We start from the raw sequence: 22,515 nt of genomic DNA on the forward strand, positions 1-22,515 counted from the left end.
CAAAGGATTGCAAGAGCCTGGCGTGGCCATTATACAGCGAAATATTATTCAGCCACAAAAAGGGCAGATGTGACCCACGGTCCGATGAGGATGAGCCTATTCAGTGATGGAAGCCTCATCGAGAAACACTGCCTTGACAGAGAGAGAGAGAGAGAGAGAGAGAGAGAGAGAGAGAGAGAGAGAGAGAGAGAGAGAGAGAGAGAGAGAGAGAGAGAATTGTTAGGACAGCATTAGGAGGTGTGGCTTCGTCAGAGGAGGTGTGTCACTGAGAGAGAGCTTTGAGGGTTCAGCAGCCTATAGCAAGCCCAGGGCCTGTTCCCCGCCATGATGATCATGGACTGAGCCTCTGAAACTGTAAGCAAGCCCCAGTTAAATGTTTCCTTTATAAGAGTTGCTTGGTCATGGTGTCTCTTCACGGTAGAACAGTAACTAAGACACTGTGACCCAACTTATAGAAAGGTCTCCAGAGACGCAAAATGCACAGACTCAGAGGACCTAGGGGACAGCAGGAGTCATCGCTTAAATGACAGAGTTCGGGGCAAAGCCCAGTGGTGGAAGCTGTGGTACCGGATACTTGAAAAGCTGAGGCAGAAGAGCGTAGGCAACTCAGTGAGACTCTTGTCTTCAAACGACAGGAAAGATAGCGCAGCAATTATGAGCACCAGCTGCTCTTGCAGAGGCCCTGGTTTGATTCCCAGCACCCACAGGTCGGCGCACAGCCGTCTGTTACTCCAGTTCCAGGGAACCTGAAACCCTCTTCAGGCCTCTGTGGGCACCAGGCATGAACATGGTGCACAGACACAGAGGAACAAACACACACTAACAGCTGGGGGCGTGGCGTGGTCAGGGATGAAACACTCCCCAAGAATCCCCAGTGAGGGGCTGGGGCATGGTCAGGGTGGAGCCCCGCCTAGAATCCCCCAGTGAGGGGGCTGGGGCGTGGTCAGGGTGGAGACCCGCCTAGAATCCCAGTGAGGGGGCTGGGGCGTGGTCAGGGTGGAGCCCCGCCTAGAATCCCAGTGAGGGCTGGGGCGTGGTCAGGGTGGAGCCCCGCCTAGAATCCCACCCCAGTGAGGGAGTTGGGGGCGTGGTCAGGGTGGAGCCCCGCCTAGAATCCCCCAGAGAGGTTTGGGGCCCTTTGGTGCTAATGTGGCTGTGCTGTCTGAGATGAGGTCCCAGGAAAGTCAGAAGTGAGAGCTGCCTGGGTTCATCCACTCACCTTCCAGTCTACCTGCGGCCCTGACCTTTTGGGGTGTCTACACTAAGTTCCAGCCCTGGTTCCCAAGAGTGGCTCCACTCTCCTTCCTCGGGACAAGCAGCAAGCCCACTAGCTGTCCACTGTCCTCAGCGTCCTCCACGTGCTTTGGTTCACACCGGGCAGATGTAACACCTGCTTTTAAATTCAGTTAAGTCAGCCTCCGTTCTGCGTCTGGAATACATTACCAGCCAGAGACAGCAGGGAAGGGAAAGGGGGGGAAAGCAGAAAACACAACACAGGCCTATTTAGAGATTTCCCTCTAAATGGATTTTAATTCTCTCGATTTATCAGAGTTCCGCGAAGCCGCTGACAAGTGCAAAGCCAGCTCCAGCCACATGGACAGGGATGTGGGCACAGCTGCAGACCCGCCATCGACTCTCAGACTCCCAGCCATGCTCCGACCGACCGGCCATGGGACAGCTGTGTCCCTTCTCTGAGCATCAGTCTGTGGGAGTGGAATGGGAGCAAGGACCGCAGGAGATCCTGAAGGACAAAGGCCAGGTCTGGTCAGCAGTGTCTCAGGCGCAGTGAATGCTGGGGAGACTGGAAAGGTTGAGATGATAGTCATGATGTTGGTGATGATGGTGATGATGATGGTGGTGATGATGATGGTGGTGATGATGGTGATGGTGGTGATGATGATGGTGGTGGTGGTGATGGTGGTGATGATGGTGATGGTGGTGATGATGGTGATGATGATGATGGTGATGATGTTGGTGATGATGGTGGTGATGATGATGATGGTGATGATGGTGGTGATGGTGGTGATGATGGTGATGATGGTGATGGTGATGATGGTGGTGATGATGATGATGGTGGTGATGATGGTGTTGATGATGATGGTGATGGTGATTTGATTGTGGTGATACTGATGGTGGTGATGGTAGTGGTGGTGCTTGTTAAGGGAACCAAGACACTGCACCAATACTAAGGCCAGACAGGTCGGGGGAACACCAGACGGCACAAAAAAAATGATTCTTTTCCATAAACTCGACCCTCTATGGATGCACTGCTCCAGTCACCAGCCGTCAGACGGCAGTGCCAAGCCAAGTTCATGGCTCCAGGACAGCAGAGCAGACGCTGGTGCTGCTTTCTTAGGGACACGCGGAAGCACCCATTTGTCCTCCAACATGGGCAGGAAGGGAGACCCTGCCACTTGTCACACTGACACCAAGTTCAGGACAGAACCTAGTAGACTGTCATTTGTACATCACGCCTAGGTTAACAGCCCGGGTCCATCACACATGGGGAGCCACAGGCCGGGTCTGGCCCTAATGTAGCCTCTGAGGCTGAGCATCTCCTGTCCCGCGATGTGGGAGAAGTGGGGACCCCTGTGCTCCTGGGACAGGCTTAGTTTTCAACTACTGAGGAGGGCACTTTACTACCCCAACTGGAAAATGGTTTCAGGCAGGCGGTGCAATGACCTCTGGGGCTTCAGGGCACCGAATGGACAGAGAGAACACAAGACTCGCTGTTAGTCAGACCAATCAGCAAGCTCCAGCTGCCTCCAAAATGAAGGACTATGGCTGCCAGCCAGCACGCAGAGTTGGCGTGACAGAGGGTGGGGCGCTGAGTAGAGAGTGCACAGGGATTAGTCCGGACGAGAGTCCCTGGGCTGCGGACTTTTAGAAGCCAAGTCAGGATGTACACAAAGGAAGGAGTGTGCTGGGTGCTGGGGAGCTGCTGGGGTGGCTTCAGAGACAGGTGACCCGTGGGGTAGGCGCAGCAACCGGAGAGCAGAGCTTCACACAGGCTTGCTGGAGGCTGGTGCTTGCAGGGTTGGACTTGGTGACAAATTGGTAGTCACTGCGCAGACAAATGACAGTGGCTGGTGCCCAGGGAGGGAAGCCAGAACCTAGCATGTCCACACACAGCCTGGACTCCATCGTGAGGACAGTCGGCTCTGTGGGAAACAGGGAGCCATGGAGGGTTCCGGGCAGACAAGTGACCACACCCAAGACGTATCCTGGCTCCACAGTGGGATTTGGGGGTCAGGCTAAGACAGGGCTGTACCTGGAAGGCTTGGGGGAGGGTCTAGAATGAAGAGTGGCTGAGGTTGGGATGGTAACATCACAGGGCGCATGTGACTCAGGCATAGTCACCACAGCCACGGGCGGCACTGAGTCACCGCCTAGTGTATACCCCAGCGCCATTGTCACCTGCAGTGACTTACTCATCCATTCGGCCTGGAGCACGGGGAGCTGCCGCCCCACTCACCCTCGGGAGGGGCCCACGACCCACTTCCTTCAACACAGGGAGCATAGAATGTCTACACCATCATCTACTTCCTGTGACCACTGAGTCAACTTACCTCCTCTACCCACAAGCCTCCATGGCTCCTTCAGAGGGAAGGCCAGTCCTCTCTGAAGCCGTGACGCTGCTATCTCCTCCCCGCACCTCCAACCTTCTACTCTAGTCATACAGGCCTCCTCCCTGCTCCTCGTGGCCAGGCCCTGCCTTGACCTCGGCCTTTGCACAGCTGAGTCCCGTGCCCCAGGCCTTTGCACAGCGGAATTCCCTGCCCTGGGGCCTTTGCAAGCCCCGTCCCCCACCCTTGGGGCCTTTGCATTGCACTGTCTCCAGCCCCAGGCACACTCTCCAAAGCGAGGTGCTATGTGACGCAGCTTGGAGGGTGTCTCCAACCATAATTTAGGACGACAGAGCAGGGAACAGGGTTCTAGAATCTCCCATCTCCCGCACGCTGAGCTCCTTTCCGAGCGGGGGAAGGGGAGATCACAGCTCCCTCTGATCCCCGAAGCTGCCTGCAGAGGCCCCGGGAGTCTGCGCAGGCGCCGTGGTGATTCAGCCGCAGGGACTTGCAGCCAATGACAGTGCTTCGCGATGAGGTAATGCACGGAACCGCGTCTTGATTGGTCTCTGCCAGGCCACAAGCTTGTCCTTCAGGGCGGGACGCGCTGCTTGCAGAAGGGGCTGCGTGGAACTCTCCAGAAAGGAGCTCTTCTTATTTTCAAGGTGTGAATTTCTGAGACCAGGTCTCCGGTAGCCCAGGCTAGCCTCGGGCGCACTGTGGAGCCCAGGCTTGCCTGGTACCCGTGATATTCCTGTCTCTGCCTCCCTCGGGTGTGCTGGATGACACACGTGAACCCTTATGCAGCACCTACTGTGTGCCAGCTCACCACCCATGCCGCCACACCCTACACATTTATTGAACGGCTATGGTGTGTCAACCTGCCACCGACGTAGGATGCGGTGCCCAAACTGCCAAGTGCGCATTTTATTTTGTATTTTTGTTATTTTTGTGTCTAAAATTAGTTTACCTTGCACTTTATCCTATTTTAAAATGTTATTATTATTTTTGGGGGCTGGGAGCATGTGTGTCACCTCCCACTTGTGGAGCCCAGAGGGCTCTCCTTCCACCTTGTCACAGGATCGAACTCAGGTCCTCAGGATTTGCGCACTGAACCATCTTGCCAGCCTTCATTTTATTTTTTAAATGACTTTCAATTATTTCTAATTTTACTTTTTAATGTATTTTCTTTACTTTCATTTCATTTTGAATGAACTCACTTTCCCATGGTAGGCCAGATTATCACAATCCTCCTACCTCAGTTTGTCCGGTGTGTGGAACACAGATGTAAGTCGCCACGGAGGCCAGAGTAGGCAAAGTGGAAGATGGGACCTCTTCTAAGGCTCAAAATTTTAGGAAGCAGCGAATCTTAGGGGCTAATCCTGAGGTTTGTCTCATGTTGGACTGTGATGTAGGGGTGGGATCCCAGGCCCTGCTGGGCAATCTCTGGCCTCTGACTCTGGGCTAGCCTGGCTTTCAGGTTCATTCATCCCTTTACTTTTTGGGTCTTTCTGGCTTTGTTTTTGTTTTGAGACGGTTTTCTTGTGTAGACCAGGCTGGCCTCGAACTCAGAACTCACCCTGCCTCTGTCTCACAAGTGCTGAGATCAAAGGCATGGCCAACCTCGCTGTTTTTTGAGGTAGGAAGTCTCCATGCAGCAGCGGTGACTCAGCCCCCACAACCCTCCAGTGGTGTCCTACAGCTCCAGAACTCTCTGCCCACTCAGGGACACACAGACATGGGGCCAGGAGTCATTCGCATCCAGGAACTGGTGAAGCGCTGGAGACCCGGCGCACATCCTCGAGACTCAGGAAAGCATCGGGGATCCGGTGCAGCGCCCCGAGACCCGGTGCAGCACCCTGAGACCCGGTGTAGCACCCCGAGACCCGGTGCCGCACCCCGAGACCCGGTGCAGCACCCCGAGACCCGGTGCAGCACCCCGAGACTCAGGAAAGCACCGGAGACCCAGTACAGCACCCTACATGGGGTGCAGCACCCCCAGACTCTGCCTAGGGCCTGTGAGTCTCTGTAAAACTTCATTCCTTTTTGACAGCTACATCATATTCCGACGCATGGGCAGAGCTGAGGCTGGGTGGGGTAGACTCGTGCACATGGTGTTGTGGGAGCAGCCTCTGGGGTTTCACGGGGGGAGGAAACTACCCCGGGCTGCATCGCAGGTAAGGCAGGATTTAAGATTCAGTTAGGTGGGACAGTTGCTAATGTTCAGAGCCGCTGCGGAGGGAGAGAGACAGAGACTGAGAGACTCCCGGGTCCTCTGAGGACCTTTGCACAAGCCCTGGGAGGCCAGTCAAGGTAGGCAATGATCCCAGTAGCTTGCCAACTGCCTGCCCCACCACAGTGCCCGCACACAGTAGGTTCTCAATAAAGATTCAAAAACACAATGCAAACTGCGAATTCATGGAACAAGAGGAAAAACCCGCCCGCGTGTCTCCGCGGCCCACCGTGGTGCGGATAGAGATATTAGGGGAGGAAGATCGGCGAGCCCCCCGCCCCCCCTTTAATTATCCTGTTGACAAGACTCAGGATCCCGCTCGTCAAGGTGGCATCTGAGAGGACGGTTCCCTTTAGCGACGCTGACAGCTAATTTGTGGGAAGTTTAATTACAGGCGGCGTTAATTAACTGGCAAAGCGCTGGGCGAGGACGGCGGCCATCTGTTCCGAAGATGTCCTCTCCTTCTGGGCCTGGCTGGGGCTGGGGGGAGCGCGGGAGGAGGGGAGAGGGGAGGAGGAGGGAAGAGAGGGAGGAGGGAAAGAGGGCGCGGGAGGAGCGAGGAGGGGGGACGGATGACGGGGGGGGGGGAGAGGAAGGGGTCTCCCGCGCAGGGGGTCCGCAGAGGGAGCAGAGGGGTCGGGGTGAGTGCTTGGCCTTCGTCGAAGCTGGGACACCATTAACCACCTCCGTGCCCACCCTGGTCTTAAGACCTTTGCACACGGCTGCGGCCAGACCCCCGGGGCCCCCGCAGCCCTGGCTCTCCTTAGCCTTGCACTCCAGCCTGGGGATCCCCAAGCCCGAAAACCGAGGTCCCCGCCTCCCTGCACAGACCGAGTCCTGGTAGCCTTGACACTCAGTTCAAATCCGGCTCCCTTCTGCCTCTGCGCCCCTGCTCCAGCAGCAGCCTGGGAGACTCAGTTTCCCTTTCGGATGAGGGTGTCTCGGGATCCCGATGATGCCTGTGCCCCGACGGCTGCCCATAGTCCCCGCCAGCCCCGGGTCACCGCGGCCAGCACGCTAGGCAAAGCCTCAGTTTCCCCCTTTGCCCTTCCTCAGGCGAACACAGATGGCACCGCCTGGCCAGGCAGGAAGGGGCCCCCGCCGGAGCGGGGGTGGGGAGCTGGCATGGGCGCCCCAGCAGCTGGGACTCTTGGCAGCCGATGGCAGCCGGAGGCGGCTGGACACGCGCCCGGGCTCGGGTGGGGGACAGAGAGGCTGCGACAAAATGGGGGACCCCACTCACAGGAGGAGGGGAATCCCGTGTGCACTTACCAGGCGCCTGCTGGATGCGGCTGCCACCGCTCATCCCCAGCCTCCAGGACTGTGGCCTTGTTCCACCGCGGGCCTTCAGTACTCACAAGGCAGGTCACTTAGTCAGTAGATGCTGGCCACTCACCCAGGCCTTTGCACATACTGTGAAAAATCAGCCATCGTCAGACTTGTGAGGCCGGCGTACTGTTGAGGCCATTTTACAGATGATAAAACTGAGCTCATGGAGGCGAAACAATGAAGTAGACTGTCTGGCCTCAGGACGCAGTTATTCAAAATGCCCCTCCGCTCTGCCCCTCACCCACGTGCCCCGGGGCACGACTAGGAGGGGCTTTGCTGGGACTTGGGGGCGTGGTTACGTTGTGGCGGGGTAGGACAGGGCGCGACTATTCTAGGGGCGGATCCTGGGAGGCTGAATTCCCCAGCTTGGCGCGGGAAAGCGGGAACCCTCCAGATTTAAACAGACTTTATTTAAACCCCCACACCCCCTTCCCGCGTCAGTTGGGGTCAGGAGGTCTCGGGGGTCACTTCTGACGGCTCCACGTTCTCGAGCGTCCCCAGGGACATGGTGCTGCTGCAGCGACGGCAGGGGACTGTCCGGGCTAGCAGCTCGAGCCGGCGGGAGCGCAGCCGGGCCTGGATGGCCCAGATGGGGGGGCGACGTCCGGGTAGGGGTGGGTCGTCGCCGCCCACGCTGCTGTTCGCGGAGCCGTCGTGCGTGCTGGCCACCGACTGCTTGCACAGAGGGCACAAGCGGCGCGGGGCGCGCAAGAACCAGGGGTCGATGCAGCGGCAGTGGTACACATGCGCGCACGGCAGGATCTTGAGCCGCTCGCCCTCTTCGTACTCGTCCAGGCAAATGGAGCACAGGTCGCTGAGGCGCGTGAACGTGCGCACCTGGGCCTTCTGGCACGTCTGGGTCTTCACCGTGGTGCCCCGGCTCCCCCAACACCGGACCCGCGGCCACAGCTGCCTCAGCACGAACAGCGTGGACGCGGCCAGGGCCAGGGCTCGAGCGAGCGCCCAGGATGCGGCCACGGCGGGGTGACACTCGGGGTCTGGACAGGGTGCCCCGTGGGGCAGCAGCACGCGCGCTGGCCGGTCGCAGCGCACGGTCACCTCCAGGTCGTCGAACGCGCGTAGCTGCCCTGGGGCCTCAGTGCGCGCGGGAGCTGCTGTGGCTCCAGCCCTCCGCGCGCGCCGCCCCATGTTCTCCCATGTGCAGCCCAGGGGCCGGACTATCACGAGTGGGTCCAGCGAGGGGTTATCGGGCTCAGTAGCCTCGATCGCGAGGCAGGCGTTGGCCAGCCTGGCCGCCAGCATGTAGCTGCGTATGCCCTGGGGGTCCAAGGGGACCCCAAGCAGCGCCGGGAGCTCCGAAAAGTCCACGGAGCTCAGGTTAACCTGCGCGTTCGCGGACGACGGGGACAGAACCAGCCAGAGGACCACCAGGGCCATCGGGGCTACTCGGGCCCATGCCCCCATGGCCGTCCCTACCTCCAGCTGTCGCGCACGGCCAAGTCCCGCGTGGGACGGCACGGGAGCCCTTCGGGCATCTCCGGAGCCACCCGGGGAGCCCGTGGCCGGGTGGGAGCGGCGCCCGCTGTGGCCGGACGCAGGACCTCCAGCGAAAGTGGCTCCTGGGGACAGCGCGGTCCACCTGGTGTCCAGGAGACCTGCTCTGAGGATGACACCTCGGGGTTGTAGAAGCCTCTGAGCTCTGTGACGTCATTGTCACGTACGCCCAAGAACACTCAGCTGTGCGGACTCCTAGCTGGTGGCGTATTACTAAACCCCACTCAGGTCATTCCCAGAGGAGTCCAGGACGTGGGCCCCAAGGGACATCCATTCTTGGAAGTGGGAACCGAATTTCACTCAGCATCCGGACACAAGGGTAGAGTTCAGGGTGCAGGAAAAGGCTCCAAAAGGGATTTTGGGGGGTTCCCTTGTCTTCCGTCCACAGCGCAGCTGCGCAGACACCCCACGGAGGGGAACCTCGTCGCCCACTCTCCAGGCCCCATGTCAGCCCTGGGCTTGTGCTGTGGCCACGGGAACACAAGGCTCCGATTCGCTGAACTCTGCTCAATGTCGCACCCCAAAGAACAATCCAGAAAGACAGAAGAGTTACACCTTCCCACTCACACAGAGACTGAGGAGCCCCCACTCTGGGGATCTTAGAGATGGAGCCGGATCCGCTCTCCAGCTTTGGTACCTGCGAGTCGTCTCCATTGTCACCTTGGAGTGCGCATGCTGCCACAGTTGAGGACTGTTATTCTAGAAGGGAGATCTTCAAGAAAACTGAAACTACAAGGTGCTGCCTTCTGCCTCCCTCCAACCCGACGACCGGTTCCTCCGCCTACTGTGCCACCCTTGGGAAGACCCGCCCCTCTGGCCCTTGCTCTCTCTTGTCCCCTGTGGTGACATCTACCTCATCGTCCCTCCGTTCTGGACATAGCAGAGAGGTGTACTGGGACGGGCCACGTGTTCGGCTGTGACTGAAGTTCTCAGGCAGGGGCGTGCCTGGGACTGACCCCTTTCAGCGCTCCCGGCCCGTCGGCAGGACTGTGATGGAGCCTGATGCGGTCTGATTATAAAGAGGGAAGGTCGGTGCTTCTGTGTAGTTGGCCATTTGCTGTTTTCTTGTTTTTGTGAGACAGGGTCCAGGCTGTCCAGGAGCTCACTATGTAGCCCAGGTTGACCCAGAACTCACAGTGATCCTCCTGCCTCTGCCTCCCAAGTGCTGGGGTTAAAGGCGTGGCCACCAGGCTGGGTTTTCCCTGGTTCACAGCATCACAAGGTCCGACCCAGAGGTGGACCGATCCGAGAGAGAGAGAGAGAGAGAGAGAGAGAGAGAGAGAGAAGTGGGGCACATCTGTCACTTCAACACTCAGGAAGCTGAGGCAGGGGCATTGCCTGGAATTCAAAGCCAGCGTGTATAATAGTCAGAGAGAGACAGGGGGAAGAGGAATCTGGGGTCCCTCAAGCCCCTTCTCAAGTACACCCCCAACCCAGGGCCCTCCCTTCAGGCCCCGCCCCTTTAAGGCTCCACCTCCTGCCAATAATTCCCCCTCCTCCGCCCACCCAGCCTAGAGCACCTGGGTTCTTTGCCCACAGATACCCACGTGACTCCGGGGTGGGCGGGGTCCCAGCTCTCCCAAGTGCCTGCCAAAGGTTTCCGGGTGCCTCAGGCCTCACCCACCGCATTGTGGAGAGCACATATTGAGCGCCAACTGCATAGCAGGTCCAGGGCCTGCACCATGACACCTGTCAATCACGGTATCATTGCTGTCTGGACTCTGTAACCCAGGCTGGCCTTGAAGTCACGGCAATTCTGCCCTCCCCCTCCAGCCCCACCCCTTTTCCAAGACAGGGCCTTGATCATTGGCTGGGCTGCCCTGAGAGGCCCAGGGACCTCCGACAGGAAGAATGCAGGAATGGTGGGAAACTGAGACAGTATCAGCAGAGGGACCGGGTCCCTCAGGTGAGGACACACTGTTCTCGGGAAGTGTGAACTTGGTCTGTGCAAAGATCCTGGGGTCCAGCCCGGCACCACCAAGAAAAGGGCACAGAATTGCTTGCATGCCAGCTCTGGGAGAGTTGAGGCAGGAGGATCGCTGTGAGTTCCAGACCTGTCTGGGCTGCAGATGGAGACCCTGTCTTAAAAGAAAAAAATCAGGGGACTTGCTGGTGAAGCGGGACACAGCTGCACGGCCATCTGGCCGCCCGGCTGCGATGCGGGAGGGGGGCATCCAAGCACTATTTCCTGTAAGTTTAAAATTATTTCACAACAGAACACTTTTAAGTGCAGAAATCTTTGGAGAAAAAAAACCTGGGGAAAAGCAGCTGGAGAGGAGGGCGGAGATACTAGACAGACTGGGAGTGGGGAGGGCAGAGAACGCGGCTGTCAATCAGAGGAAAAGATCGGGGAGTCACCGAAGTAACATCGCCTTTGCCTGTTCTATTGGCGGAAGCAAATCCATGGGGAGGGGAACACAGGAACTGGGGGCTAAGGAACCACCGTGGGGTCTCCAGGTAAAAGGAGGACACGGCTTCCAATGGACCTTGGCCCCGAGGGGTATCTAGGAGGGAAGACAGGACAGAAGGAGGGAGAGTGAGGGACTGAGAGAGATTGGGGTGGTGGGCGCAGGAGAGGGGAGAGACTTTAAATCTATACTCTGGGGGCTGGAGAGATGGCTCAGAGGTTAAGAGCATTGCCTGTTCTTCCAAAGGTCCTGAGTTCAATTCCCAGCAACCACATGGTGGCTCACAACCATCTGTAATGAGGTCTGGTGCCCTCTTCTGGCCTTCAGACATACACACAGAATATTGTATACATAATAAATAAATAAATATTAAAAAAAAATTAAAAAAAATAAAATAAATCTATACTCTGTGGGTGGCCACCCTTCCCCCAGTCACACACACCACAAAAAGACCAAACGAGGAGTCTCCCGCGTGTAGCACAGACGTTCTCGGGCCGTCAGACATTGGCAGTGCAGAACTCCGTAGGGAGGAGTCCCCAAGATGCTGCTCCCAAGCATAAAGGGTGTGGGGTGACCGTGCCATCTGCGCAGCTGAGGGACATCCACCTCCTGGTACTTAACAGAGAAGAAACCGGGAAGGCCCAGAGAGAGACCCAGACAGCCGCAGGACCACAATCCACGGAAACCGGGTATATAAGCACTGGGGATGCTGAGCCAGGAGAAGCAGGCGTTCCGGGTCAGCCTGGTCCCCCTGCCCCTGTGTACATTTGTGCTTCAGGGCTTTCCATCTACTCCCAGTGAGATGTGATTATCTTCCTTGGCCCACGCACTTGGGGAAACTGAGGCTGGCACCAACCACATAAGCAGTTTGGCCAAGGTGGTGATGGTTAGGAGGTCAGATTTAAATACAGGGTCACGCAGGGTTCCTCCACCATATCTTTATGTACAAGCTGAGCTTTGCAGCCCAAGACTGTGGAGGACACCAAGCGACCCAGAGTCTTCCCCCACCTATGGGTGCTGGGAATGAGATGAAGCTTTGGCAGAGCCACGCCCCCAGCCCCTCACTGGGAATTCTAGGCGGGGCTCCACTCTGACCACGCCCCCAGCCCCTCACTGGGGATTCTAGGCGGGGCTTCACCATGGCCACGCCCCCAGTCCCCGGAAAAGCTGCCAGAGGTTTAGGGTCAGCTGCTCTCAGAACAAAGCTAGAGGAAGCGCTCTTCCCCTCCCCCACCAAGACCCTCTGGGAAAGGCGCCAATTAAGAGCAAATCAATTAAGCAAACTGTGCTTTGGCTTTGCCCTTAGCACTCTGCCCTCGGCCTCCCTGACTGGAAGCAAACGCATTTGTGGTCAGAGCTGAGGCGGGATCAGGACTTTCCAGGCAGAGCTCTTACTGGCCCCTGGGACATGGAGTCAGTTACGTGATCCAACCCAGAGTGGAGGGGGTACCTGTGAGCCAGCACCGTGGAGGAACCTGTCTGTTCCTGAGGACCAGCTACAGTATGACAGGAGTGTGCGCAGAGCTGCGGGAAAAGAAGGCTATAATTTGCCCATTTTACACGTCAATCAAGTGCCCGAAGTTGCTGTAGCTTTTGTGGCACGCTGTCTGGGCGATTTGATATTTAAAAAAGAAAAGATGAAAATTCAAGCTCACAGTTTGTGGCTCAAAATGCACAGCTATCTCTCCCCAAGGCCTCTGCAGGGAGTCTGGACCTAGCTGCAACCTAGGCATTAACGTGCGTAGCTTCTGTGTGGCGATTATATGGCACAGATATATCCAAGGACAGCGACACTGCCCACATTCCAGTGAAATCCAGATGGCCTGAGGCCATGGGAACAAAGGCAGGCTCAGGATTGTCTGCCAGAGATGTAAGAGGTGTTTGTTACCCAGCAGGAGCTGATAGTTACATGTACACAACCTAAGACTGCCTTTCCTGGCTTCTGAGATTAGTTGGATTACAAGGGGCTTCAGGACTGGATGTGGTTAACAGGAAATGACCTGTCACTTGTGTGTCATAGTCCTGTAGTCAGATGCTGTGAGCTAGACCAAAGTTACATGGTCTAGCTCACAGCACCTGCCGATGTGGGTGAGAAGGGAACCTGTGCTGTAAGGCTTAGAAATATGGGCTGGATTGTTACAGCAGCAAAACTAAGCTGGTACTAACTGGATGGGATCTTGCTCTGTAGCTCAAGCTGGCTCAGAGTGAGTAATCCTCCTGCCTCAGTCTTCTGATGTCAGGATGACACACGGACACCAGCACAGCACGGCAGCCATGATGGTAAGTCTCCGAATACCACACTCCTCACCACAATGACACTAGAACTAGCTACATTTCACAGAAGTCAAATTTGGGGTTCCAAAGAAGACAGAGACTCCCCCAGAGTCACTCTTGATTCCAAGCTGAACCCCCTCTGTCCCACGGTCTAGAGCCAGCACCCGGTACCCTTGCCACCAGTCCAAACTCAGGCTACCCTAGAAGCCCATGGACTCCCAGATACCCTGGTCCCTGGCCCAGCTCCAGGAGAACCTGTTTGGTAAAAAGTCTTATCACGCGCCCCGCATCAACACCAGGATGACTGCTGAGCCCTTGACTCAGGTAATTAGGAGCGTTCTGGGACGCCCTGCTTGATTAAAAGCACATCATCCCTTCAGAATAAAAATTCGGGAGCAAATTGCTTTTGTTGCCACCATGATGCTATTTTAAACCCACTCTGTGCGTGGACTAATAAAGCCTGTCACTCGGCTGTCAGGGTGCGCCCTGGACCAGCCATTTGCATGGCTCCTACACGACTGTTGACTGCCACTGCTGTCCTCGGCATCACCACAGCCTGGAGAGGCCCTGTCAGGTTGTCACACCCAGAGAGGACCTCACTGGCCTCAAGGTGACCCTAAAACCCCTGGGACTGCAGAGACAGCTAGGTGGAGGAAGTATTTGGCATGCAGGTGTGAGGACCAGAGTTCGAATCACCAGCACCCACGTTTTAAAAAGGCAAACGTGGTGAGGTGCACTGTATGATCCCAGTGCTGCCGACAGGGAGACGAGCATCCCGGGGGCTCACTGGCCAGCTAAATTGACCAACTTGGTGACTGCTATGCTAAGTTAGACCTTGTCTCAAAATACAGGTGGCTAACACTTAGGAAGACACCAGATGATGACATCAGGTTTGTGGTCCCAGTCAAGTATGCCCCATGTATCAGTGATCCCCAAGTCATAGTCCGAGTCCTCCCTCATGCCCAGTCTTTGTCTCCACCTGCTAGCGTCCTCCCTTTATCCGCTTTCTCTCCCTACACCTCCCAGCCCATGTACCCCACAGCCACTAGTCCTCACACTCATCCTCACTGCAACCTGTGTCTGGACATCAACTCCACTCCCAACCCGCTTCACACGCTCAGAGACTCTGTGCTGCCGTCGACTGCCTGTGCTGTTCATGCCTCCTTCCAAGCCAGACGTGAAGACTGGGGAGGCAGGATTGAAGTGCTCTGTTCACAGAGGTGTGACCAGAGTCAGCACTGACGACAAGGACATAGGGGAACATACTGATGGATGGATGAAAGGTAGAAAGATAGTGGATAGGTGGTGGATAGGTGTGTAAATGGATTGGTGAGTGTGTGCCTGGCTGGAAAGGTGGCTGGGTGGGTGAGTATGTGGGTGTGTAGATGGGTGAATGGATGAGGGCTTCAGAAAGGTAAGTGGATGGATAGGTGGATATATGGATGGATGGATGGATGGATGGATGGATGGATGGATGGATGGATGGATGCGTAGGTGGGAGAATGGATGAGAGAATGAGTGAGTGGTTGGATTGTTGGGTAAAAGAGATGGGTGGATGGGTGGATGGATGAGTGGATGTGTGGACAGGTAGTGGATGAATGAATGGGTAGTTGGATGGAGAGATGTGTGGGTGGGAAGTTGGATGACTGGGTGGATGGATGGGTGGTGTATGGATGGGTGGGTGAGTGGAGAGAAGGGTGGGTGGATAGGTGCATAGATGGGAAAGTGGATGTGTGGGTTGGTTGATGAATGAGTGGGTGATTGGTTTGATGAGGGGTGGGTGGATAGATGTGTAAACAGAGGATGAATGTGTAGGTAGATGGATGGATGTGTGGGTGTATGGATGAGTGAATGGTGAGATGGACAGATGCATGAGTGGACGGATGTAGGGGCGGGTGGGTGGCTGAATGGCTGGATAGGTAGAAAATGGAAGGATTGGTAGAAGGATGGGTGAATTGGTGGGTGGATGAGTGGATAGGTGGATAAGTGGAGGGGTAGGTGGGTGGAAGATAGATGATTGGGTAGATGGAGGGAGGAGCGGATAGATGGGTCAGCAAATGGGTGGACAGATGGATGACTGGATAGGTGAGTGGATAGATAAGTGGGTGCATGAGTGAATGTTTGGATAAATGAGGGGAAGGATGAGTGTGTGGATGGGTAGATGATCAATGGATAAGTAGATGGGTGGATGAATAGCTGTGGAACTGGTATATTGGTTAATGGGTGAGTAGACGGATTCATGAGTGAGTGGGCAGGTGGACAGATGGGTAGATGGATGGGAGGAAGGATGGAAGGATAGATGGATGGTTGAGTAGAATAATGGATAGATAAATAGGTGGATGAATGGGTTTGTGAATGGATGGATAGGTGTGTGGGTGGATAAATGTGTCATTGGGTGGGTGGACACATAGATGGGTGGGTAGGTGTTTGGATGGACTGGTGTAAGGATGGTTGGGTAGATACTCAGTGACTGGATGGATGCATGGATGGATGGATGGCTCAGTGTGTAAGTTAATGGATGTGTGGGTGCATGGGTGGGTGGGTGGGTGGATGGATGGGCCACTTGATGGGTGGATAGGAGGAAGAATGGTTGTGTGAGTGAATGGATTGGCAGATGGCTTCCTGGCTGGGTGGATGTCTGGATGAATGGATGGGTGGATGATGGATGGATAAGTGGGTAGTTGGAAGGATTGGTGGGTGGAAGGGTGGATGTGTGCATGATTCATTGTGTGGATGAATAGAAAGATGGATGGCTGGATAGATGGATAGTTGAGCGGGTGGGTGGATGGGTGGGTGGATGGATGGATGAGAGGATGGGTGAGAGGATGGATGGATGGGTAATTGGATGGACTGGTGGAGAGATGGGCAGATGAGTGGGTGGGTGGATGAATGGATGGATACTTGGTGGGTGGGTTGATCAATGAATGGAGGGAGGAAGGAAGAAAGGAAGGGATTGATGAATGGACAAAAGGGTGAGTTGGTGGATGAGTAGATCGATGTGCATATAGATGGGTAGGTAGGTGGGTGGATGGGTGGTGGATGGGTGGGTGGGTGGGTGGAGGGATAGATGAATTGGTGGTTAGATGCATGAATGGGAAGGTGGGTGTATTGATTGATGAGGGGGTAGGTGGATTGATGGGTATAGGGAGGGTAAATGGATAGGCAGATGGATGGATGGATGGATGGATGGATGGATGGATGGATGGATGGATGATGGATGGAATGATGGGTAGCTGAATCCACTGATAGATGCGTGGCTGAACAGGTAGAGTGAGTGAATGACTAAATGGATAGCAGAATGGATAGATTGATAGAGGGATGGGTGGATGGGTTGGTGAATGGGTCAGTGGATGGTGGATAGGTGGATAAATAGATGTGTGGTTAAATGGATTGATTGGTGGGTGGGCAGATGGATGGGTATGTGGGTTGGCAGATGGCTGGCTGAATGTCTGGATGAATGGGTGATAGTATAGATTAGGTGGGTAGTTGGAAGGTGATGGGTGGAAGGGTGGATGTGTGGATGAATGTGTGGGTAGATAAATGGACAGATGGATGGGTGGACAGATGAATGGATGGTAGATAGATGGATAAATGGGTGAGGGAATAGGCAAGTCATTCGTTTGGTGGATGGGTGTGTGAATGGATTGATCATTGATGGGTGAGTGGATGGATGGATGGGTGGAGAGATGGTTGAGTGGTGAAAGGATTGGTAGAAGTATGGATGGGTAGGTGTAGGGATGAATACGTAGGTGGATGAGGGGATATTTGGATAAACAAGGGGAAGGATGGGTGGATGATCAATGAATGACGGGTGGGTAGATGGGTGGGTGAATGGTTGCTTTGTTGGTGTATGGGCTAATGGATGGAGTGGGGAGATGAGTGGACGATGGGCGTATGAGTGGGAGGATGGATGGAGGGGTGGGAGAGTGTCGGGGACCAACCTCGATAAAAATACCTCTAGCCAGGGTAAGGGTGGGGGATTAGAAATATAGTACAGAATATGAAGTTGCAAATGAAAATAATAAAATGAAGAAACATATAGGATAGTATTGGGAGGGAATTTTTGTGGGTACTGAAAATTCACCCACGTTTAATTTCCAACTGCTTAAAATACCTTGAGCCCAAATAGTAGGAGTAAGACAAAAGACTGCATTAACACGCTACAAGGAAATGAACAGACCAATTGAAAGTCACGGGCTACATTCATAGTTAAACTTTCTGTTATTAGAACAAAACAAGTCACCAAGTCATGTTCACACCTAGACCAAAACATTCTGTAGGCAAACCATTCCCAGGGTGGAATCCCAAGTTCTATCCATAAAGGGAACTGGAACTTAGTTGGATTCTTAGACTTTTGTTTGAGATAGGAACAGGTCTATTTCCCTATTCCTGGAGCACAAGGTCTGGCAATTAGCACACCTGTTGACAATAATCTTTTTTTTTAAATATTTATTGATTTATTTATTATGTATACAATATTCTGTCTGTGTATATGCCTGCAGGCCAGAAGAGGGCACTAGACTCCATTACAGATGGTTGTGAGCCACCATGTGGTTGCTGGGAATTGAACTCAGGACCTTTGGAAGAGCAGGCAATGCTCTTAACCGCTGAGCCATCTCTCCAGCCCCCGACAATAATCTTAAGAGAACAGAACTCTCTGCTCAACGTCTAGACGGGACCTTTGTTTGAGGCAGAAGCACAATAACCTTGAAGGAACTAGAGGAAAGTTCCAACTCTCTGACTTTTAGTCAACGTGGAAACAGGCTCACATTTCTGGGCCTTCACATGTGAGTGGAATGATGGGTGGATAAATAGTGAGTGTGTGGATGGACATATGGTTTGGTGTGTTTGTGGATGGGTGTGTGTTTGGGTATCTAAACACATGAATGGGTGGATAGGTGTGTGGGTGGATGCATAGGTAGTTGGATGGACTGGTGGAGGGATGGATGGATAGGTAAATACTTGGGGGGTGGATTGATAAATTGATGGATAGATGGGTGCATGAATTAATGCATTGAAGGGTGGATAGGTAAATGGATGGATGGATGGATGGATGGATGGATGGATGGATGGATGGATGGAGAGAATTGATGAATGGGTGGAAGGGTGAGTTGGTGGATGAGTAAATAGATGTTGGAAGAATGGATGGTTGAGTGGATAAATGTGTAGATGTGTGAGTGGGTGGATTGGCAGGTTAATGGTTTGGTGCATAGGTGTGTGGGTGGGTGTGTGGGCATGGGATGGATGGACAAATGGATAGGTGGGAATATGGCTGGAAGGGTGGGTACAGAGGGATGGATAGATGAATTGATGGATGGTTGGGTGGGTAGGTACATTGATGGTTGCATAGTGGGGGGGTTGGTCAGTGGGTGGATGGTTGGATGAATGGATGGATTGGTGGATTGATGGTTTGATGGATGGGTGTTGGGGAAGGCTGCTTGTTCATTTCCTGGCCTTCTGGACTCCCAAAATGATCACACAGAAACTATATTATTTGCAATACTGTTTGTTCAATCACCTAAGCATATTGCTAGCTAGCTCTTTTTTAAAAAATATTTTATTTATTTATTTATTTATTATGTATACAATATTCTGTCTGTGTGTCTGCCTGCAGTCCGGAAGAGGGCATCAGATCTCATTACAGATGGTTGTGAGCCACCATGTGGTTGCTGGGAATTGAACTCAGGACCTTTGGAAGAGCAAGTAATGCTCTTAACCGCTGAGCCATCTCTCCAGCCCTGCTAGCTAGCTCTTACATCTAGAATTAACCCATTTCCATTGAACTGTGTATCACCATGTGGCTGTGGCTTACTGGCAAGGTTCTGGCATGTCTGTCCCCGGTGGTGGCTACATGGTGTCTCCTCTCTCCACCTTCTTTCTCCCAGCATTCAATTCAATTTCCCCTGGCTAGCTCTATTCTGCCCTATCACAGGCCAAAACAGCTTTTTTATTCATTAACCAATAAAAACAACACATAGACAGAAGGACTTCCCATACCTTCTGTCTAAAAAAAACTTAAAAGGAAGGTTTTAACTTTAACATAGAAAAATTACATATAACAAAACAGTTATAAAGCAAGAATTACAGTTACAATATTTATATCTACTTTATCTTTATCATAACTGAGGAAAACTATAAGTGTAACTATCTATTCTTCACCTCCATCAAAGACTCCAGGAGGATAGAATATTACCTAAGTAAACAGGAAGTACGTTGTAAGCAACTTCCAAAACTCTAGAATTGACAGTGACATTTTGCTACCTAGATAGTCACCCAAAGTTCTTCTGTAACTTTGGGACACACATCTTCAGCTACTGGCCCATAGTATCCAGCAGACTTTTCCATGAAGCAGGAACCCCAAAGGACTATCTCACCTTCTTCTCTCTCTTTTTTTTTTTTTTGTACTGTACCTGCATGGTGGCTATTGCTCTGAAGAAAATGCACTGAAATTAGAAGAGTCTTTAGAATATTCTCATTTTGCCCAATGAAATAATGATGCTAAAAAAAAAACTGAGAGGGGGCTAGAGAGATGGCTCAGAGGTTAAGAGCACTGGCTACTCTTCCAGAGGTTCTGAGTTCAATTCCTACCAACCACATGGTGGCTCCCAACCATCTGTACTGAGATCTGGCGCCATCCTCTGGCGTGGGAGAATACATCGAGGCAGAATGTTGTGTACATAATAAATAAATCTTTAAAAAAAAAAAAACTGAGAGCAGATAGCTGGGGTACAGTTTTTTTTTTTTTTCTGCCTAAAAACTTATATGTCTGAGTCTGGTCAAAAAATAAAAATTTTTAGCCGGGCGGTGGTGGCGCACACCTTTAATCCCAGCACTCGGGAGGCAGAGGCAGGCTGATCTCTGTGAGTTCGAGACCAGCCTGGTCTACAAAGGGAGTTCCAGGACAGGCTCCAAAGCTACAGAGAAACCCTGTCTCGAAAAACCAAAAACAAAAACAAAAAAATATATATATATAAGAATTTTAAAATATTTTTTATATTTATTTATTTGTTTGTTTGTTTGTTTATTTATTATGTATACAATATTCTGTCTGCGTGTATGCCTGAAGGCCAGAAGAGGGCACCAGACCTCATTATGGATGGTTGTGAGCCACCATGCAATTGCTGGGAATTGAACTCAGGACCTTTGGAAGAGCAGGCAATGCTCTTAACCGCTGAGCCATCTCTCCAGCCCCCAAGAATTTTTTAAAGTAACAAACAGTCAAACCTGTAAAAAGCATTTTTTTTGGTTTTTTTTTTTTCCATGGTATTTATTGAACTCTACATTTTTCTCTGCTCCCCTCCCTGCCTCTTCCATTCCCCTTCAACCCTCCCCCAAGGTCCCCATGCTACCAATTTACTCAGGAGATCTTATCTTTTCGTATTTTCTACTTCCCATGTAGATTATATCTATGTAAGTCTCTCTTAGTGTCCGCATTATTGTCTAAGTTCTCTGGGATTGTGGTTTGTAGGCTGGCTTTCTTTGCTTTATGTTTAAAAACCACCTATGAGTGAGTACATGGGATAATTGTCTTTCTGGGTCTGGGTTATCTCAGTCAAAATAATGTTCCATCCATTTTCCTGCAAAATTCAAGCTGTCGTTATTTTTTTCTGATGTGTAGTACTCCATTGTGTAAATGTACCACATTTTTTTATCCATTCTTTGATCAAGGGGCATTTAGGTTTTTTTGAGGTTCTGGCTATGACAAACAAAGCTGCTATGAACATAGTTGAGCACATGTCCTTGTGGCACGATTGAGCATCCTTTGGATATACACCCAGAAGTGGTATTACTGGGTCTTAAGGAATTTGTTTCCTAATTTTCTGAGAAATCACCACACTGACATCCAAAGGGGCTGTACCAGCTTGCATTCCCACCAGCAATGCAGAAGTGTTCCCTTTTCCCCACAACCTCTCCAGCATTGGTTGTCATCAGTGTTTTTGATCTTGGCCATTCTTACAGGTGTAAGATGGAATCTCAGAGTTGTTTTGATTTGCATTTCTCTGATGACTAAGAATGTTGAACATTTCCTTAAGTGTCTTTCAGGTATTTTAGATTCCTCTGTTGAGAGTTCTCTGTTTAGGTCTGTACTCCATTTTTTTATTGGATTATGTGATCTTTTGGTGTCCAATTTCTTGAGTATATTTTGGAGATCAGACCTCTGTCTGATGTGGGGTTAGTGAAGGTCTTTTCCCATTCTGTAGCTGTTGTTTTGTCTTGTTGACCACGTCCTTTGCTTTACAGAAGCTTCTCAGTTTCAGGAGGTTCCATTTATTAAATGTTTCTCTCAGTGTCTGTGCTGCTGGGGTTCTGTTTAGGAAGTGGTTCCCTGTGCCAATGTGTTCAAGTGTACCTCCCACTTTCTCTTCTATAAGGTTCAGTGTGGCTGGCTTTATGTAGAGGTCTTTGATCCATTTGGACGTGATATCTCACCTTCTTTAGGCAACTTCAGCAGTAATTTTTCTGTGGGTCCTGCAAGTTCATTTCATAAAGCATAACATCAAGCAGTCCAGGCAAGAGCAGTTTCTTGTCCAAATGGCTAGCAAGCTCCATATGGAGCCTCTTCAGTGCCCATCTTCCTTTGGAAGTTATTGGTGCTGCCAGGAACAGATATGTCTCATTGTCATGAAAAGTCTAAGTTCTTTTTTTTTTTAAATATTTATTTATTTATTATGTATACAATATTCTGTCTCTGTGTGTTTGCAGACCAGAAGAGGGCAGCAGACCTCGTTACAGATGGTTGTGAGCCACCATGTGGTTGCTGGGAATTGAACTCATGACCTTTGGAAGAGCAGGCAATGCTCTTAACCACTGAGCCATCTCTCCAGCCCAAGTCTAAGTTCTTAAAACATTTTAAATTCCATATTCTCAAGGTCTCTGAAAGATTTGAAGAATATCTATCTAACTGAAATGTATTTCTATATATCTAGAAAACCTAACTAACATGACTACAAGGTTGACCATTATAGATGACTATTAACCTGTATTTCTTAATTATGCATTATAGTTTTAAATGATCTGCACAAACACAATACTTTGATAAAGAGTAGAAATATGCATATAACAAAATTGACCTCAAATTTGCATCAACAGACCAACATCCATACCAAAGCAAAGTATTCATATATATATATATCATATCCCCCTTTAAATGTAAACAATATTTGGAAATTTGGATGTAGTTCTTTCTAAA

The 22,515-nt window shown here is 52.1% G+C and overlaps 1 protein-coding gene across 1 annotated transcript; it reads right to left on the reverse strand.

Moving 5' to 3' along the window:
• Positions 1-7,575: 7,575 nt before the first annotated feature.
• Positions 7,576-8,553, reverse strand: Znrf4 (zinc and ring finger 4). Its single transcript, XM_057771694.1, has one exon. The coding sequence runs from the start codon at positions 8,551-8,553 to the stop codon at positions 7,576-7,578; it is 978 nt and encodes a 325-aa protein (XP_057627677.1).
• Positions 8,554-22,515: the final 13,962 nt, after the last annotated feature.

This window comes from Chionomys nivalis, chromosome 6, assembly GCF_950005125.1.
Source record: "Chionomys nivalis chromosome 6, mChiNiv1.1, whole genome shotgun sequence".
Lineage (NCBI taxonomy): Eukaryota > Metazoa > Chordata > Mammalia > Rodentia > Cricetidae > Chionomys > Chionomys nivalis.

Excerpts from the sequence above, each read along its gene's own strand:
- Znrf4 (XM_057771694.1), bottom strand. The coding sequence starts at position 8,553 with ATGGGGGCATGGGCCCGAGTAGCCCCGATGGCCCTGGTGGTCCTCTGG.